Source organism: Sturnira hondurensis, unplaced genomic scaffold, assembly GCF_014824575.4.
Source record: "Sturnira hondurensis isolate 20B ecotype Veracruz unplaced genomic scaffold, ASM1482457v3 Scaffold0012467, whole genome shotgun sequence".
Lineage (NCBI taxonomy): Eukaryota > Metazoa > Chordata > Mammalia > Chiroptera > Phyllostomidae > Sturnira > Sturnira hondurensis.
The window spans coordinates 738,531-755,796 of record NW_028085098.1 but is presented as its reverse complement, the minus strand read 5'-3'; the positions used below and the strand labels follow the sequence as shown (position 1 = coordinate 755,796).

At 42.6% G+C, this 17,266-nt stretch overlaps 1 protein-coding gene across 2 annotated transcripts in view; it reads left to right on the top strand.

Moving 5' to 3' along the window:
• The first annotated feature begins 1,186 nt into the window (after positions 1-1,186).
• Positions 1,187-17,266, top strand: part of PDK3 (pyruvate dehydrogenase kinase 3) — a 58,942-nt gene continuing 42,862 nt past the window's right edge. For both annotated transcript variants that reach the window (XM_037060697.1, XM_037060696.1), the window contains exon 1: positions 1,187-1,495. In XM_037060697.1, the coding sequence (XP_036916592.1) occupies positions 1,390-1,495 (106 nt within the window). In that variant the 5' untranslated portion in view covers positions 1,187-1,389. The remainder of the gene's footprint in view (positions 1,496-17,266) is intronic.

Here is a 17,266-nt window from a genome sequence, read left to right as displayed (position 1 = left end):
CACATTAGGAAATAATGATTTCATATACTGAATCCTGAGTTCAAGTTCATTCTTATGTAGACAAAGAATGCCAACACACAGTATAAGCACAGACTTTTTGTGCCAAAGTAGTGGTGATGGTGGTGGGGAAGCAAGAAACAGTCAGGGAGCTGTCCTATGGTAGTGGCATTGATAAGGGGGTGTGATAGTGCCAATGACCTTAAATTTGATCCTTTCCAATGGTGGTGGGGGTGGGAGCATGAAACAGAGTCAATGACCTTACAATTTATCCTGCCCAGGGGTGTTAGGGAGAATGCACAGGGGGTGGTGGGAAGGAGGCACCAAACAAAGTGTCAGTGACCTTAAATTCGATTCTGTCCAACGAGGGGTGGTGGGTGAAACAGAGTCAGTGATTTAACAATTAATTTTGTCTAAAGGTGTTGGCCTAGGTGGGAGGTCGGTGGTGGTTGGGCAACAGGGGTGGCGGCCACGAGCAGAATCAGAGACCTAAAAATCCTGTTGAAAGGTGTTAGTGAGAGTTGGGATGAGAGGGTGAGGGGGGGGGCGGGGGGGGGTTGGGGGGAGGCAGGACACGAGTCAGTGATGTTACAATTAATTCCGCCCAAGAGTGAGGGCGCAAAACAGAACCAGTGAGTTTCATATGATCCTGCCCAAAGGTGGTAGTGTTGGGGGGGGGGGGCGGGGCGGCGGCAGCAGCGATGGAGGGTATGAAACAGCCACTGTGGTTAAGTGGCAAACAGAACCTAAAACTCAAAGCATCAAGATGTACGGAACACCTTGAGGCACAACAGCCAGCCTTCAGGGAAGGCCTCCTGGAGGAGGTGACTTCGGTTGAGAGAGGCCTGGAGCAGCGTCTAGGATCAGATTCCTTACATGCCTCCAGGCCTTCTCTCAGCCCCCCTAAACCTCCGCCACCTTTCTGCTACCGAGGACCTAGTCGGAGGCGGGACCTGAGGTACTGGCACTTGCTTGCCCGGCGGTGACCCGGCGCCTGAGAGGAAGGAACCGGCGCCCCGCCACAAAAGAAAGCAAAGGCAATGGCGGCCAATCAGTGGCCGGCGCGTGCGGCCTCGCGCCCCTCGCGCCCCTCGCGCCCCTCACGCTCCCACTAACCCCCCTTCCTGCTCCCCTCAGGCGCCGCGTACGTGCAGCGGCCGGCTCCGCCCCTGTGGGCGGAGCCTGGGGTATCCGAGGTGGGCCGGCAGGGGCCAGAGAGGTGCCGCTGCCGCTGCCGCTGCTGCTACTGAGGCGGCTGCGCCCGCGGCGCCGAGGACGAGGCTGAGGCCGGGGTGCGCGCTTGACTAACGTGCCGGATCCGTGCCTCTCGGTTGCACCGGCCCCTGCGGCCGCTTGCGTTTCTCGGCTGGTGTGTGCAGTGCCCCGGCGAGGATGCGGTTGTTCCGGTGCCTGCTGAAGCAGCCGGTGCCCAAGCAGATTGAGCGCTACTCGCGCTTCTCGCCATCTCCGCTCTCCATCAAGCAGTTCCTGGACTTCGGTGAGTGTAGGGCCCCGGGCCCCCATAATCCCCACGGTCCCCATGGCCCTGGGGCGCGGGACCGCTGTCTTCCGGGCCCTCTCGACCACCGCGAGGCTCCGAAGCTTTAGGGTAAAGTCGTGGGAACCGTGGGCAGGGCTCTGGGCTGTCCGGGGACTCGCTTGGGGGCTCTGATTTCGGGGCGCGCAGGGACAAGGCCTTATACCCATACCGGTCGGGGGCCTACCCGTAGACACAGAAGTCATCCCGAACGGGACTACCCAAACCTGCGTGTTTAGCTTCAAATCTACTTGACACAGACCTCCCCGCCCTTAAAACTTCCCAGTGGAATGTGGGTGGCTTTTTCACATTTTTATTTTTAGATTTTTTTCCTTTGGTTGGTTAAGAGCTGTTTAGAAACACCTTAAGGTCGTATAAATTATGCAATGGCATTTTGTTCCTTTTCTGTTTTTAAGGTGCTCTAGTGTGGCCGGAGCTGCAGGACTCGAACTGCGTTATCTTCTTAGTGTTATGTTAAAATAGTTAGAGGCCTGCGTTATTTAAGCCTTAGATGCTGGGGAAGAGGGGACGTGTGGGCTCCCAGTGTAAGAGCAGGGTTCGATACAACCCCGGCTTCGGTGCTAGCACCTTTGCTTGCACCTCAACTTTTGTGTCTCACCCACCTTCTCCCCTGTTGAGTGGGCTGGTGGGCAGCTCCCACAGATTGAGGTGGGAATACAGCGGACTGGGTGCGCAGCCTGCCTGAGGCCTAGCTGAGATGGGGCTAGATTCCACCACCTTATGTTAATTGGATCATGTTTCCCCAGAGTGGTGCCTTTTCAACCCGCTGAGTGAATACTCCTAATTACTGAATGCTAAAGAGCTGGTTGTGGAATACCTGAAGTCAACCAAAAGTGCTCACCCAGGTATTGGAATGGAACTCGGCGTCCTTGAAGGAAAATAAACTGGAGCGGCAAAAATGTTCTAAGCTCCCGAGGGGAAATAGCGTATTGTTTATGTCTGTTCATTTCAGGAATTTTCTTTAAATGTCAAGGAGTAGTCTCAGGTGCACATAAAAACTAAAGTGTGGAATAGGGTAGAACACTCAAGGAAGACCCAAAATGCAGAATGTGATGTCCACACTGAAGTTGGAATGGGAAGAGAGGAATAGGGTGACGTGGAGACCAGATTAAATTTTAAGAAACCGGTTTGCCAGAGAATGATGAGGAAAATCGAAGTTGCATCTTAAACTTCACTCCCCAAAGCTTTCCAGTAGTTTTACTCCACCATCTCTGATCTGATCACTTGTGAGAAATGCAGAGGTTTGAGGCAGCTCCTAACTTCAGAGTTTAGAAAGAAAATGTCACCAATGCTATAAATAGCATCTTTGACATTTCTAATTCATGGTTTAGAGAAGATTCTGAAGGTATCAACCTGGCATTAGGGTAAACTGCACCAGGCTAATTCACAATAAAGAGCAAAAGGAACCCAGAAAATTCCCAACTCCTCTCTGTTCACTTGGCGAAATTTCGCTGTATTTATTTCTATAGCAGCTAGTATCTGCCCATGTTAATAGGTGTCCTGGCAAGGACAGTACGATATTTTGAGTAGGAACACCACAGTGGAGGATAGTGTTATTGTGGAAAACCCCTGGGACTAGTATCTGGAAATCTTCTAAGTCTTGCTCTGCCATTATAGCCCTCAAGAGTGTGGCCTTGGCTAAGTGACTGAACCTCACCAGGGTTCACTTTCCTCATCAATAAAACGTGAGGATTCTATCAGGTAATCTCTAAAGCACAGCTCCAAAACTCTCTGATTGTAATTTCAAAGGAAAAGGGATGAGTGTTTTAGAAGAAGATGACCGAGTCTTTTCATAGACATTTCCCATAAAAGGCCTCTGACCTGTTTTGGAAGGGTGGAGGGTTACACTAATCCAGGATAATGGAAGAAGCAAAATAATTGAAGTCTTTTCCTAGTAAGGAATCTCACAGAAGAGCCATGTAGAATTGTAGTGGAATTTCTTTGAAACTACAAGCTTATTTGTAATAATACCCAGAGATGAATTGGATGGCAAGAAGTCTAACCTTTGATGAGAACTAGAAGACAGTTGTCACACAAAGGCCGTCTCAGCTAATACTTTTCTCTTAGTTCTTCTGGCTCCTGATAGAAGTTCCATTTGGGCAAGTGATGTGGGAGTTTTATAATTTAGAGTGGGTGTGGGGGCATTTTTACTGTGAGGAGGAAGAAGAATAAAGAGGCTTTGTGCCAGTGTATGATTAGAGAAAACTGTAGGGGAGGACCACCTCAAGTTCTTCAAGGACTTGGAAGGGGGGAGCAAATGAGTCAGCAGGGTGAGAATGGTGGCAGACTCCTTGGTATATGCTGGCTCCAGAAGGGGCAGCTGAATTGACACCAGTTCGATATATTTTAAAAGACCTGTGGCTCAAATGAAATAGATGCGTGAACCATGTTGACCCACAGGCTGCCACCATGTGAACTTGGCGACCCTCTCCCTGGCTACTTTACAAATGGGACATAAATATTTGACTAGAGCAACTGGACAGGGACCAGATAAAGGATATGCACGGAACTTTATGCTTCTGTATTTGTTAGAACCATATCAACAAATGCATTGTCGTTTCTGTGGCCCCTGGAACAGCTTGATTAGACTTTGGCTTTTTTTATGGAAGATCTTAAGCATATATAGAAGTAGAGAGCGTACCCCTTACTTAAGAGTGAAGACCAGAACTGGTTGTTACTTCAGAAGCAGTGCTTTTATTTTTTAAAATTAAATTTATTGGGATGACATTGGTTGAAACGTATATGATCTTATTAAGCAGTGGTTATATTTACAAGGACTCTTTCTCAGTCTCGGCACTCTTGACATTTTAGGGCAAGTCACTGTCGTGGGGGCACTGTCCTGTGCGTGTACTGAAGTAGCATCCCTGACCTCTATCCACTGGATGCCAGTAGTAACACTCCTCCTGTGACAACCAAACAGGTCTCCTGAAGTGCCATGTCCCCTGGGAGAGGCAGAATCCCCCCCCTGTTGAGGACCACTGCTGTAAAGTATTTAGATCAGTGGTTTGCGTGCCTGGGCCCATCACCTCAACTTCTAATATAAATGGTCTGGGGGTGGGGTGCTGGGTATTGGTATTTTTAGAAGATGCCCAGGTTCTAAAGCATAACCAGGGTTGAGAACTACTAATTCGATGGTTTGGATCTAGAGTATTGTCTGCCTTTCATCCGTGTGCCTTTTTTCTCTCTGCACTTTAAAATGAGAAGAGTTTCTTGAACTCAACCTTTACTTGAAACATGGCCTTCCACACAGCAAAGGGTAACAAGAAGAGCAAGTGGTCTAAATGGATTACCCATTTATAATGGCAATAGTGCCTTCTAAAGGATGGGATTTTGAAAAGTGAAATTTTCTTTTCTGAGATTATAGTCACATGCTTCCAAATTCAAAAGATGCTAAAGTGCCTTGGCTGGTATGACTCAGTGGATTGAGCACAGGCCTGTGAAGCAAAGGGTCACTGGTTCGATTCCCAGTCAGGGCACAGGCCTGGGTTGCAGGCCAGGACCCCAGTAGGGGACACAGGAGAGGCAAACTACATATTGATGTTTCTCTCCCTCTCTTTCTCCTTCCCTTCCCCTCTGTCTAAAAATAAATAAATAAAATATATTTTTTAAAAAGGTGCTAAAGGGCCTAGACAGAAAAGTCAGTTTCCAACTTTTTTTTTTACTAATCTCCCTGTTTTTTTAAAAAATATTTTATTTATTTATCTTTAGAGAGGAAGGGAAGGAGAGAAGGAAAGAAACATCAATGTATGGAACTGGCCTGCAACCCAGGCATGTGCCCTGACTGGGAATCGAACCTCCATTGTGTGGTTCGCAGGCCCGCGCTCAATCCACTGAGCTACACCAGCCAGAGCCCACTAATCTCCCTGTTTTTGCATCAACAGCAGCTTATGTTTTTCTCTGTACCTTGCTTTTTTAAAAAAAGATTTTATTTATTTATCCTTAGAGGGGAAGGGAAGGAGAGGAGGAGAGAAATTTCAATGTATGGTTGCCTCTCCTGAGTCCTCTCTGGAGAGGACTGCAACCCAGTTCCCCTCTGGGAACTGGCCTGCAACCCAGGCATGTGCCCTGACTGGGAATTGAACCGTGATTGTGTGGTTCGCAGGCCCGTGCTCAATCCACTGAGCTGCACCAGCCAGGGCTGTACCTTGCTTTTTAAAACTTAATACCTTAGAGAGCTTTCCAGAGCTGTATTGGCAAACTTTTTTTTCTTTTTTATGGCTTCTGAGAATTTCTTTCTATGAGTGTGCTGTGTAACTCATTAGCGAACTCCCTGTTGATGGTTAGGAGGTCGTTTTGAATCATTGCTATGACAAGCAGTACTACAGTGAATTACTGTGCTTGTATGAATATATGTGACAGATTCCTATGGGTAGGATTACTATATCAAAAGGCATGTGCATTTGAAATTTTGATAAACATTGTTAACCTGCTTTCCATAGAAGTTGTCTGTTCATCCGCACCAGAAGTTTAAGTGGGCCTATTTTGTTACCCCATTTTTGTCAAAGTTCAGATTAGTGAAAAATGGTATCTAGATGGCATTTTTTCTCGTTGAGTAAACCTTTGTTTACTTTAGCTTTTTTTATGGGAGATTTTAAGCATACATAGAAGTAGAGAGTATAGGATGATGAATTTCCGGGGTTCATCACATTGCTATTCATGCGCTGGTTGGTTGTCTATAGATGTTGTGTGTATGAGCAGTCTGTTAGATTTTCTTATCAATGTCATGCTTGTTTTAGAAAGAAATATTTTTCTTTTTTTAAAATATTTTTAATTATTTATTTATCTTCAGAGGGGAAAGGAAGGAGAGAGGAAGGAAACATCAATGTATGGTTGCCTCTCGTGCATCCCCTGCAGGGAACTGGCCCCTGCCGGAAACTGGCCTGCAACCCAGGCATGTGCCCTGACTGGGAATCGAACCCTGATCGTTTGGTTCGCAGGCCCGCGCTCAATCCACTGAGCTACACCAGCCAGGGCAGAAATATTTTTCAATATAAGACCAACTAGTCCTTCGAATTATGTGCTCTTTAAAGATTTGTTGGAATACCCCATGAAACCTTTTAAACCTAGTGTGTTTTGGAGGCTCTTGTTCTTTGACAACTTTTGGAATTGATCTGTATAGTTTCCCTGTTTCTTCTAGAGTCCATTTTGATATATTTCTCTAGAAAATTATCCTAGTCATTGAGATTTAACTTGAATTTGCATAGCTGAGATAGTAGTCTCTTATCAGCGTTAATTTTCTCTGTGGCTCTTTCCTTTCTGTTTCTTTTGGATTTGTTCTCTCCCCTTTCTTGAATAGATTAGACGGTGGTTTGTAGCAATGATTTTCAACCTGTGTACCCCAATGATCTTCAAAACATGCAATTCCTGACTATTTAGTCAGGGGAACTGACTTCTTTTCCCTTAGATTGTCAAATTAAAAAAATGACAACAACTAACACAACAATAGCTGTCTGGTGGGAATGAATCAAAATTGTACCTATTTTTTTTGTTGGATTGGCAAAAATATATTTTTTGATGTGCTGCAGAGTTTTTGTGATTGGTTTAAGTGTGCCATGGGATGGAAAAGGTTGAAGATTGGTTTATATGATTGGATTCATTTATTAGTTTTATGACTTTTGTTTCTGGTTCATTTGACTTTCTTTTCCGCTTTGCTGTTTATTTCAGTATGTAGGGCTACAGTCTTGTAACCCTAATTTTCTTTATGTTGAGTTCTGCATTGTGATCAGAGGATGTTATCCGAATCATTATTTAATTTATTTATGTCTACTTCATAGTCTAACATTTGGTCATTTCTTGTGAATGTTCTTTGGTCAGCAAAAAGAAGGTTATGTCAAATCTACCATATTAATTATGTTATTGAAGTTTTCTCTACTTTTATATTTTTTCAAATCTACTTGCTCTGTCATGGTCCAAAAGAAGGTCAAGTATCCTGATAACACAATTCTATTTCTTCATATGTTGCCTGTGGTTTTTGCTTTATGCCTGTCGATGCTATGTTTGCTGCTTAGATATTGTTACCTGTTGTGTCCTCGTTGTAAGATGTACCATTTAGTGACAGAGTGCTGTCCTTCCACCAGTCTAATGCTTTTTGGCCTGGATTCAACTGTATTTGACATTGAGATCTAGAACTTGATTTTCCTCTTGTTTATACTTTCTGGTAGAGCATTGCAATCCTTTTATTTTCAGAATTACTTTGCTTACATATTACCTTGAAATGTAGTATAAAGTTAGGTTTTGCTTTATGAATCAGACTTTTGCTTCTGTGTGGGTAAGTGTAATCAGTTTATGTTTACTGACATGACAGGTCTTCGATCTGTTTTGATAAACATCTATAAGTTTCTTTCGCTTTCTGCTTTTTAATGCCTCGATTTTCTACTATCTTGTATACCTTATTTGCTTATTACATTTCTTTTGATAATTAGGTTTGGATTTTTGGTTCCAGTGGTTGTCTTCATAATTATTTCTTTATTTCTTTAGCCTTCTGCGTCCACTATGGTCAGCTCCAGCCACCTGAGCCTATTGAGCTCCTAAAATGTGACTGGTGTGGCTGAGAAACCCCAGCCTTGATTTGTCACTTAAACATAAAACTGAAACTTAAATCAGTTAATTGGAAAACTTCTAAGTGTTTTTGGAACAGTTTGGATATGTGAATCTACTTTAAGTCTTGATGAAATCTAATTATATCAAAAACTTCAGTAATATCAATAATTATTAGGTCAATAATTTCTGATAGAAATTTAGCTTTGACTTGAGAGTGTAAGAATAAACTATACACTGGATTTCATAGACTTTTTATATTAAAATAGTCAAATATCTCAATATATTTTTGTTTTAATTCCCCATTGAACTAATTATCTTTTGGATGTGTTAGAATAAAGAAAATGTCAAAAATTTTACCTCTTTTTATGTTAACGTGGCTCCTACTAAGTTTAAAATTACACGTGGCTCATTATATTTCTGTTGGGCAGTGAAGCTTCAGATAATATATATATTTATTAGGAGTAATTAGGAACATAACATTTTAATGGTGAGAATAAACATTTATTGATTGATAGTCTTTCTCAATGTAACTCTTCCTTTTTTCCCCCTGAAACCTGTTACTCTCAGAATTTGGGACCAATTTATTATCTTTGGGAGTTAATGTTATGGTAGTGCTTTGTTATATTTGCAAAAGTTTGAGGTCTTTCTATTAAGTAATTGTTATGAATTAAAAGTTCTCTTAGTGCCCTGGCTGGTGTGGCTCGGTGGATTGAGTGCTGGCCTGCAAACCAAAGGGGTCACTGGTTTAATTCCCAGTCAGGACACATGCCTGAGTTGCAGGCCAGGTCCCCAGTTGGGAGAGTGTGAGAGGCAACCACACATTGATGTTTCTCTCCCTCTCTATCTCCTTCCCTTCCCCTCTCTCTAAAAATAAATAAATAAAATATTTAAAAATTCCTCTTAGTAATATAAGAAAAGAAGAACTTGGGCTGTTATGACAAAATAAAATAGAACCTTCTGAATCTTGGGTTAGTTCATAGGAAATGACTCACATTTGCATTCAGACATGCTTTTCATCATTCAGTTTTGCCCTGTCTTTCTGATTCCTTCATTAATCACTTTTATCCCTCCCTGCAGACTTAATTCTACTTGTTTTATTTTCCAATTCCTTTGCACTTGTGTTTTGCATAGCCACACTTTTTATATTCAAGGCATATGCACCTGGCTTCTGTTATTTTATTCTAAACTGTTTCTTTGCAGAGGGCGGGCCCTTGCCTCCTCTTAACCTGCCACAACCTCCTCCTCTCACAGCCTCCTCCTGTCACAGCCTCCTAGGATGTTTTGCTCTCCGCACAGAGTGTGTGCTAAATAAATAGCAATTACTGGCTCTATACAAAGGTTATTAAACATTCTGTCACTTTGAGTCAGTTGTTATATTAGTTTAAACTTCTATAATGTCCCCACATTTAAATATAGCATCTCCTAAATGAAACCACCAGAAAGCAGGTTGTCTGCTAACTCCATCCTCTTTCCACAGAACCATATTCCTACCAAAATGTTCTCTGGTTCATTCCAAAGAAGAAGGCGGCAGACAGTTTCCTGGTTGTAGCTATTTTTGAGGTTTAGGGGCCCAGCAACCTCTGCTTTCCTCTAGAAAGTCTTTTAAGGTTCTGATATCCACTGAGAGGTTGACTTTGATTCCAAATGACTGCTCTTTGAAAGAAATGTCTTGGGTCTTTAAGTTATTATATTCTTTGAAGCCAGGGGAAAACAGTGATTTTGTTTCTCAAGAAGATAAAAAGTGTTTTTATTTTGTTTTGTTTTAATTGTGTTAAGAAAAGGGAAAAACAATCAGATTCTATTTCCAGGTATGTTTCTTTTGTACCTTTACCTATATGCTCAAGATACACCTTTTCTGTAAGCAGTAGGGTTTTTCTACTGTGAAGAGTTGCCAAGCATTAGACTAATCTGTTGGGAGACAGAGTGAACTACTCAGAATTAAAGGGTAAGAGAACAATTTTGTTTGTAATAAAGATATCTAATGTGACTCACTGCATCTTCACCAGTATTTCAATACAAGGAAGGAGTTGGCCTTTCAGGCCTTAATGAGCTTGTAGGGCTGAATTTCAACATAGCCTGGTTTTATCAGACTCTAGGCACTAAAAGTGTGTAGCTCCGGCTTCCTTCCATGAATTTGTTTTATGAGCTTTTGAAGGGGAGATACAGACACACTGACCTAGTAATGACTGAGTGGTTTCCACCCATTAAGCACTGGGAAATTGATTAGACTGTTAGCAAGATCTGGGAAACCTTGGCCCTGGCTTGTATGGCTCAGTGGATTGAGCGCTGGTCTGCAAATTAGGGGGTCACCAGTTCGATTCCCAGTCAGGGCACATGCCTGGGTTGTGGGCTAGATTTCCAGTGGGGGGTGCGTGAGAGGCAACTACACATTGGTGTTTCTCTCCTTTCTCCCTCCCTTCCCCTCTCTCTAAAAATGAATAAAACTCTTCTAAAAAGATTTGGGAGACTTTGGTTTTGTTACTGGATGGGATCAGAAAATACCACTTTTACTTTTAAAAATATTGTATGTGCTTCCTATTGTTTTACTTCCGTGATAATCTTGATTTCAGAGTTGAGCAAATCCTCTTGTTTTTGGAATACTGCAGTCTAAGACAGGTTGTCAACCGTAGCCTGAAGGCCAGCCACCTGTTTTTTGTTTTGTAATTAATAGATTTTATTTTTAAGGGCAATTTGAGGCTCACAACAACATTTGGCAGAACAGGGAGTTCCCACATAACTCCCCTCTCCGGATTCAGCCTCCTCCACGATCAGCATCCTTCATTAGTGTGGGACGTTTGTTACAACTGATGAGCCCACATTGATCCATTATTACCACCCAAAGTCCATAGTTTACATTGGGGTTCACTGTTTGGTACACTCTATGGGTTTGGAAAACACCTGTTTTTGTAAAGGAAGTTTTCTTGAAACACATAAACATGCACATTTGTTACATATTATCTGTGACTTCTTTCCCTCCAAACCAGTAGTTGAGGTGTTGCCATAGAAATGGTTTGGTCCACAAAGCCAAAAATGTTTACCAATTGGCTCTTTAGGGAAAGTTTGTGACCTCTAGTCTAAGTGAATTCCATTCCCAGTTAAAGACCCTTGAAGTGATTGCTCTTAATTTGCATCTAAATGATAAAGCTCTGTTTCTCCCCTTGGCTAGTAACAGTAAACCTTGGCTATCAGGAGTGTGACTTTTGTGATACCGAAGACTTTTCCAGGTAATTGGCAGTTTACCTATGGGGTATATGCCCCTGAATGGAATTACTGTGTGAAAGGCTTGAGGAATTTTATAGCTTTAATCTACAGGGCTGTCCCCAAGGTTTTAAGTGAACTAGTTTCTCCACAGCCCTGCCAAAATGGGGTTTTAGGATTGTAATTGTGTAATAGGTAATACAGAAGCTGAAAGTTGTGTCCCCACCCCCATGTGGGTTGATTTTTCTGCATTTTGTTGTGTGTAAAATACTCTTGACCATTTAAGCTGGAACCTGGAGTTTTAATCATGAGTGTGAATTCCTTGTCTATCTGGCATAGTGAGCTATTGTGCTATGTAAATATTGTTTCCCACTGTGTTCCATTCTTTGGTAATTATCAAGGCATACAATTAAAGGCATTTGCAAAGAAAATCACCTATAATCCTTCCATCCATTTTTTTGTGTTAGCCTCCCAGCTTTGCCCATATATTCACACCGTTTAGCACCAAAAGTTGATTTCCTTTTTATTTAGCACACAGCCCAAATTTTTATATACTTGATCAAATCCCTCTGGAATTGCTTGCTATTTCTGATGGGACTTTTTACCCAAGCCAAAGAAGAGCTATGAACAAAGAGCTATATGTCAAACTTTATGAATCCTATGAGTCTGTGCATGCTTTCCTGCTGTTACTACATGTTTGTGTCGTAGGGGTGGTTTCTGGGAATGTGTGAGGTGTTAACCAAATTGTTTTTTTTTTTTTAATCTAAAGTGTCCGTGGAGGCTTTCCAGGTTGGGGACACAAATAGAAAAACAAATGTGAATATGTGTGCTACTCTTTTTCTTGATTTCATGATCCTTTTCTTGGCTGCTTACTCCTCCTATAGGTGCTCTCTGGAGTTGTTCCAGGATGCATATTATTAGGCAAAGTTGGTGCAGGAGAAACCCAAATCTGCTTTGTCCTCGTAGATTTATTCAGTGAGAACCTGAGCTTAGAGATCATCTGTCCAAAGCCCCCAGTTTCACACACGGTAAAGTAGAAACCCTGAGTGATGAAGGGACTGCCCAATCCATCAGCTGATTGTTGACGTAACATCTTCTTGGCCACCTCTTCCAAAGTGAACCAGAAATTATCCTTTTTAGGAGGCAAAGCCACCTTACTTTTTGTGTGCCACTATCTAGCAGATACAATCGTGGAAAGATGTAGCTGTAATTCTCACAACATGTAGGTGAAGTAGCTGTTTCTATTTCTTGGATGAAGGCGCTAAAGCTTAGATGATTTAAGTACCTTGACTAAGCAAAGTTAGGGGCAAAACCACAGTTAACACTCAGGTAGGTTGAGCTTTTAAACCTATGCATTTTCCATTCAAAGTATTCTACCATTTCTTTCAACATAATACGCCATTGCCCCGGTGCAGTTCTTTCTAGCAGACAGTTTTAGTAATGCTGAGGTTTTGTCTGCATTTGTTCTGTTACAAAATCAGGAAATTGCCTAATCTAATGGTCATCCAATGTTACCGTTTCTGAACTATTAGATTAATACCTACTTATTTACTTACACTGAAACAATTCTTATTCTGAGGATCAGCGCCATTCATTGTCTGTCTTATTGTCTCTGGGAATATGAGAAGCAGTCCATGTACACTGTACTCAAATCTTGATTCCTGGTGCCTACCACCAGTGGAAGCTTGGGCTGACCACTACATTCCAGTGACCTTATCTGCAAAATGGAAATGATAGCATCTAATCATAGGCTGGTTACACTGCTGAAATTGAGAACTGTGCGGCACAATGTGTGGCACATGGTAGGTGCTCTGCAGATACTGGCTATGCCTTTATTATGGGAAATTAGTGACACAGCATTTCCTGGATGAAATCAGCTTCCTGCTAAGAACAAAAACTGCTCTAAATCTCCAATGTTAATTATCTCAAAGGTTGTTGGCTGAAGGTTGGAGCTATATAAACTGATCATTTTCCAAGAAACAGCACTTCCAGCTCATGTGTGCTTTGAGCATGAATGGCCTTGGATCCTTTTCATTCACTATAATGGTTAACTTAACATTTGTCTCAGTTAACCTCCAAGATGAGTACACTGTGACCTTTACTTAACTGTTCTTGCTTCCATGACAACAAGACATCCTGTAACTCACCAATGTACCCTTAAGACTAGATCCCAACCCTCTCTGGAATTAGGTTGATGCGGGTCTGTGTGGTGGTTTTAGCTATGATTGTTATTTACATGTTCTTGCTGGTCAGAGTTCTATTTGATATCAGGTCTGAGCACTCCCTGGCCGGACACACCATTTTAACAGTTACTTCCACCGCAGTATCACCTTCCTATCTACCTTTTGGCTCTTCCCCTAACTCTAAGGATTTTAATACCTCTAACCAAAAGGATAGAATGCAGTGATCTGCCCATAAGAGCAATCAATCATTACCAGCAAATGTTAGCTTGAACCACTGAATTTTCTTTACTCTATGGTAAGTTTATACTGAAACTTACTAGGCATTTTAATTTTCAGTTCTAATCAGTAAATATTAAATACCTGCAGTGTGCCAGGTAGTGTGCTAACAGACTTCCATTTTCTGAGGGATCCTGGGACCCACAGGGTATAGAACTCAGTGATTAGGGGCAGTGCCAGAGGAGTTGCCCACACAGTGGGCATAGACTGTGGGCCCACAGTGAAATCCATGTACAACTTGCTTTGGCCTTATCTGCCATTCCGAGGGGCAGGTTTCTCACTAGTCTGTTTATGGGCATGTATATTTCAAAAGAGTAAATAAATGGGACTTCTAAAGAGGGGTCAAGTCACTAGTGGACATCACTCACTTTCCCTTGGCACAGACACAGATGTCCATCAAGGGAAGATCCACAACCCTCTCCTGCCTTAACTTTAGGGACTCTGCCATGGTCACTCTGCAACCTCTATTCCTGTAACAACAACAAAAGTCATGACATGAAGGTACATATTGTGGGCTTCAGACACCTTCAGGAAAGTCTGCATAGAGTAGCACGTTCTTACGAGATTTTTTTTTTGAAGAATAGAATGGCGCCCTGGCTGGTGTAGCTTAGTGGATTGAGTGTGGGCCTGCAAACCAAAGGGTCGCAGTTTGATTCCCTGTCAGGGCACATGCCTGGGTTGCAGGCCAGTTCCCAGCAGGGGACTCACGAGGGGACGCCACCATACATTGATATTTCTCTCCTTCTCTCCTTCCCTTCCCCTCTAAAGATAAATAAATAAAATCTTTAAAAAAATAATAGAATGGCTCTAGTACATTACTTTAATTTTTAATTCTCACTAGAGGACATGCTTATTGATTTTAGAGCAAAGGGAAGGGAGGGAAAGAAACCAATCAGTTGCCTGTCGCATGCGCACTGGACCTCGGATCAAACCCACAATCTAGGCATGTGTCCTGACCAGGAATGAACCTATGACCTTTTGGTGTGTGGGATGATGCTCTAAGCAACTGAGCCACACTGGCCAGGGCTCTAGAAGGTTTTTTCCCTTTAAATAACAAACTGGGTCTAGTTATAGGATGACCTTTTGTAGAAGACTGTTTTTCTTTAAAAACACTTCTTAATGACTGCATATTTCCCCATGTAAATATACAATACTATAATTTATTTTACTGTTCCCTTATTGTTAGATATTTAGGATGTTTACAATGTCCCAAATCTTTTATTTGAAAACATTTCTGCCGTGTAGTATTCCATTGTGTAAATAAATGTACCATAGTTTTTTGATCCACTCATTTAAGTGAAGTAAACCAGATGGTGAAAGACAAATACCATAGCATTTTACCTATAAGTGGAACCTAATCAACAAAACAAACAAGCAAGCAAAGTATAACCGGAGACATGGAAATAAAGAACAAACTGACAGTAACCAGAGGGGAGGGGGGTGGGATATCGGGGAAAGAAGGGGAAGGATTGTCAAGGAACATTTATAAAGGACCCATGGACAAAGACAACAGGGGAGGGGAGTTGAGAATGGGAGGGAGGTGAGGGTGGGTGGGGTGGGGAAAGTGGTGACAGGAAAATGGAGACTGTGGTTGAACAACAATAATAAATAGATAAAAAGGAAAGAAAAAAAAACCATTTCTGACCTTAGGAAAAGATGTAAAAACAATACAGTTAGCACTCCTGTCTAGCACTTAGATTCACCAGTTAGCTACCATCCAGCAGGTCCTTGAATAATGTTTTTTTAAAATATTTTTTATTTATTTATCTTTGGAGAGGAAGGGAAGGAGAGCGGGAGAGAAATATCAATGTATGGTTGCCTCTGGTGTGTCCCCTGCCTGGAATTGGCCTGCAACCCAGGCATGTGCCCTGACTGGGGATCGAACTGCGATCCTCTGGTTCGCAGGCCCGCGCTCAATCCACTGAGCTACACCAGCCAGGGCTAAATAATGTTTTATTATGATGTTGATGAGACACCCTAGGAACCCAACTGTTGTCTGTATCAGTTAAAATTGGTTTTGTTATCTGTCATTTCACCGAAAGTTGCAGAGCCTATCTATGGCATTAAGTGAGGACTTAAATATATTTGCTTTTTATCTCCCCCCCTCAACCCCATTCATTCTCCAGTGTGATGCAGATATCACACTGGAGAATGAACCGGAAGTCTGTATACAGAAGGGTTGCCCTCCACCCTGACCATCAGAATAATATTAGGCAGGCGGTTACTCCTAGGCACAGTAAAGGGCAGAAGGGAGGTTCTTTGCTAACAACCCTGAATAAACTATTTAAGGAGGACCAGGAAAGCTGGGGTGGTGTTAGGACCTCCACCAACAAGCCCTCTAAATCAGGTGTTCTGGGTGCTCACTTAGTCTTTAGGCTGCCTCCCTCTGAAACATGACTAAATAAGCAAGTATCACCAGCCAGCTGAGGGAAGCCCAAAGTGAGAAAGAAAGAAACTAAGATAAATAAATGGCCAAAAGAAAAAAATGACCCCAGACAAAACAAATTCAGTCAATAGAAGAATGCTTCAAAATATAATTTGAGAAGCAAATCATCTTCAGTACCGCCTCATGAACATCTTAGGGCAGGTGTCATTTCCCAAGGATAGCCACAACGATGCTTTTCTACAGTGTGCCTTTGCCAGCTCTCCATCAAAAGGGGGAGTCTGATCCCATCGCCTGGAGTCTGGGCAGGCTGTGACTGCTTTGACCAGCTGAGAATGGCATCTGAAGCTGGGACATAGAAGGCCAAACAACTTCCACCTCGTTTACTGAGCCCATGCAAGAGTCCATCTAGCCCAAGGCTGCCATGCCGTGAGCAAGCCCGCAGAGAGGCTGCCCAGCAGTGCTGGTGCTCCGGTCAGCAATGCTCATAAGTAGGAAGCCTTCGGATACTTCCAGCACTGCCCCCCCCCCCAAAATGGTCCGGTCACTTCTCTGGCGTTCGTTTTCCCAGCTGAGCTTCCAGCTTCCATCACTCCTGTGTGCTGTCTCCATCCCTGACCCACAGCACCTGTGAGCACAATGAAACAGATGTTGGACCAAAAGAACTAGTGTCATCACTGGGTGTTGTGGGACATTGAATGTGATAGGGAATGAGGTGTGTGTGAACTCGCCGGTCTTTGGCTCTGAAGTTTGTGGTCCACTGTTAGTAGTAATGTTAGTAATAAGAACAAGCTCCTGGTCTGGAGCAATGGCAGCCTCGAGTGTGGTAGACCCCCAAATCTGCTACCTATTTTGATCTCTTTTGAAATTCAGGAAGTTTTACCAAACAAAAGAAAACTGTTAAACTTTTCAGGAAATGAAATAGTACTTCTGGAAATGGAGTAAAACAAACGTTTTAAAAGTATAAGTGAAGCAAAAAAAAAAGGGGGGGGATTCTTCGGAAGGATATTCACAATCAGTTGATAGCTCTCCATTCACACTTCAGTTTGTTTCTTTGAAGGACTATTCAGTTCATCGTTGTTTAGCCCTGGTAACTCTAAGACTTAATTACTTATGATTTCAAAATTCAAT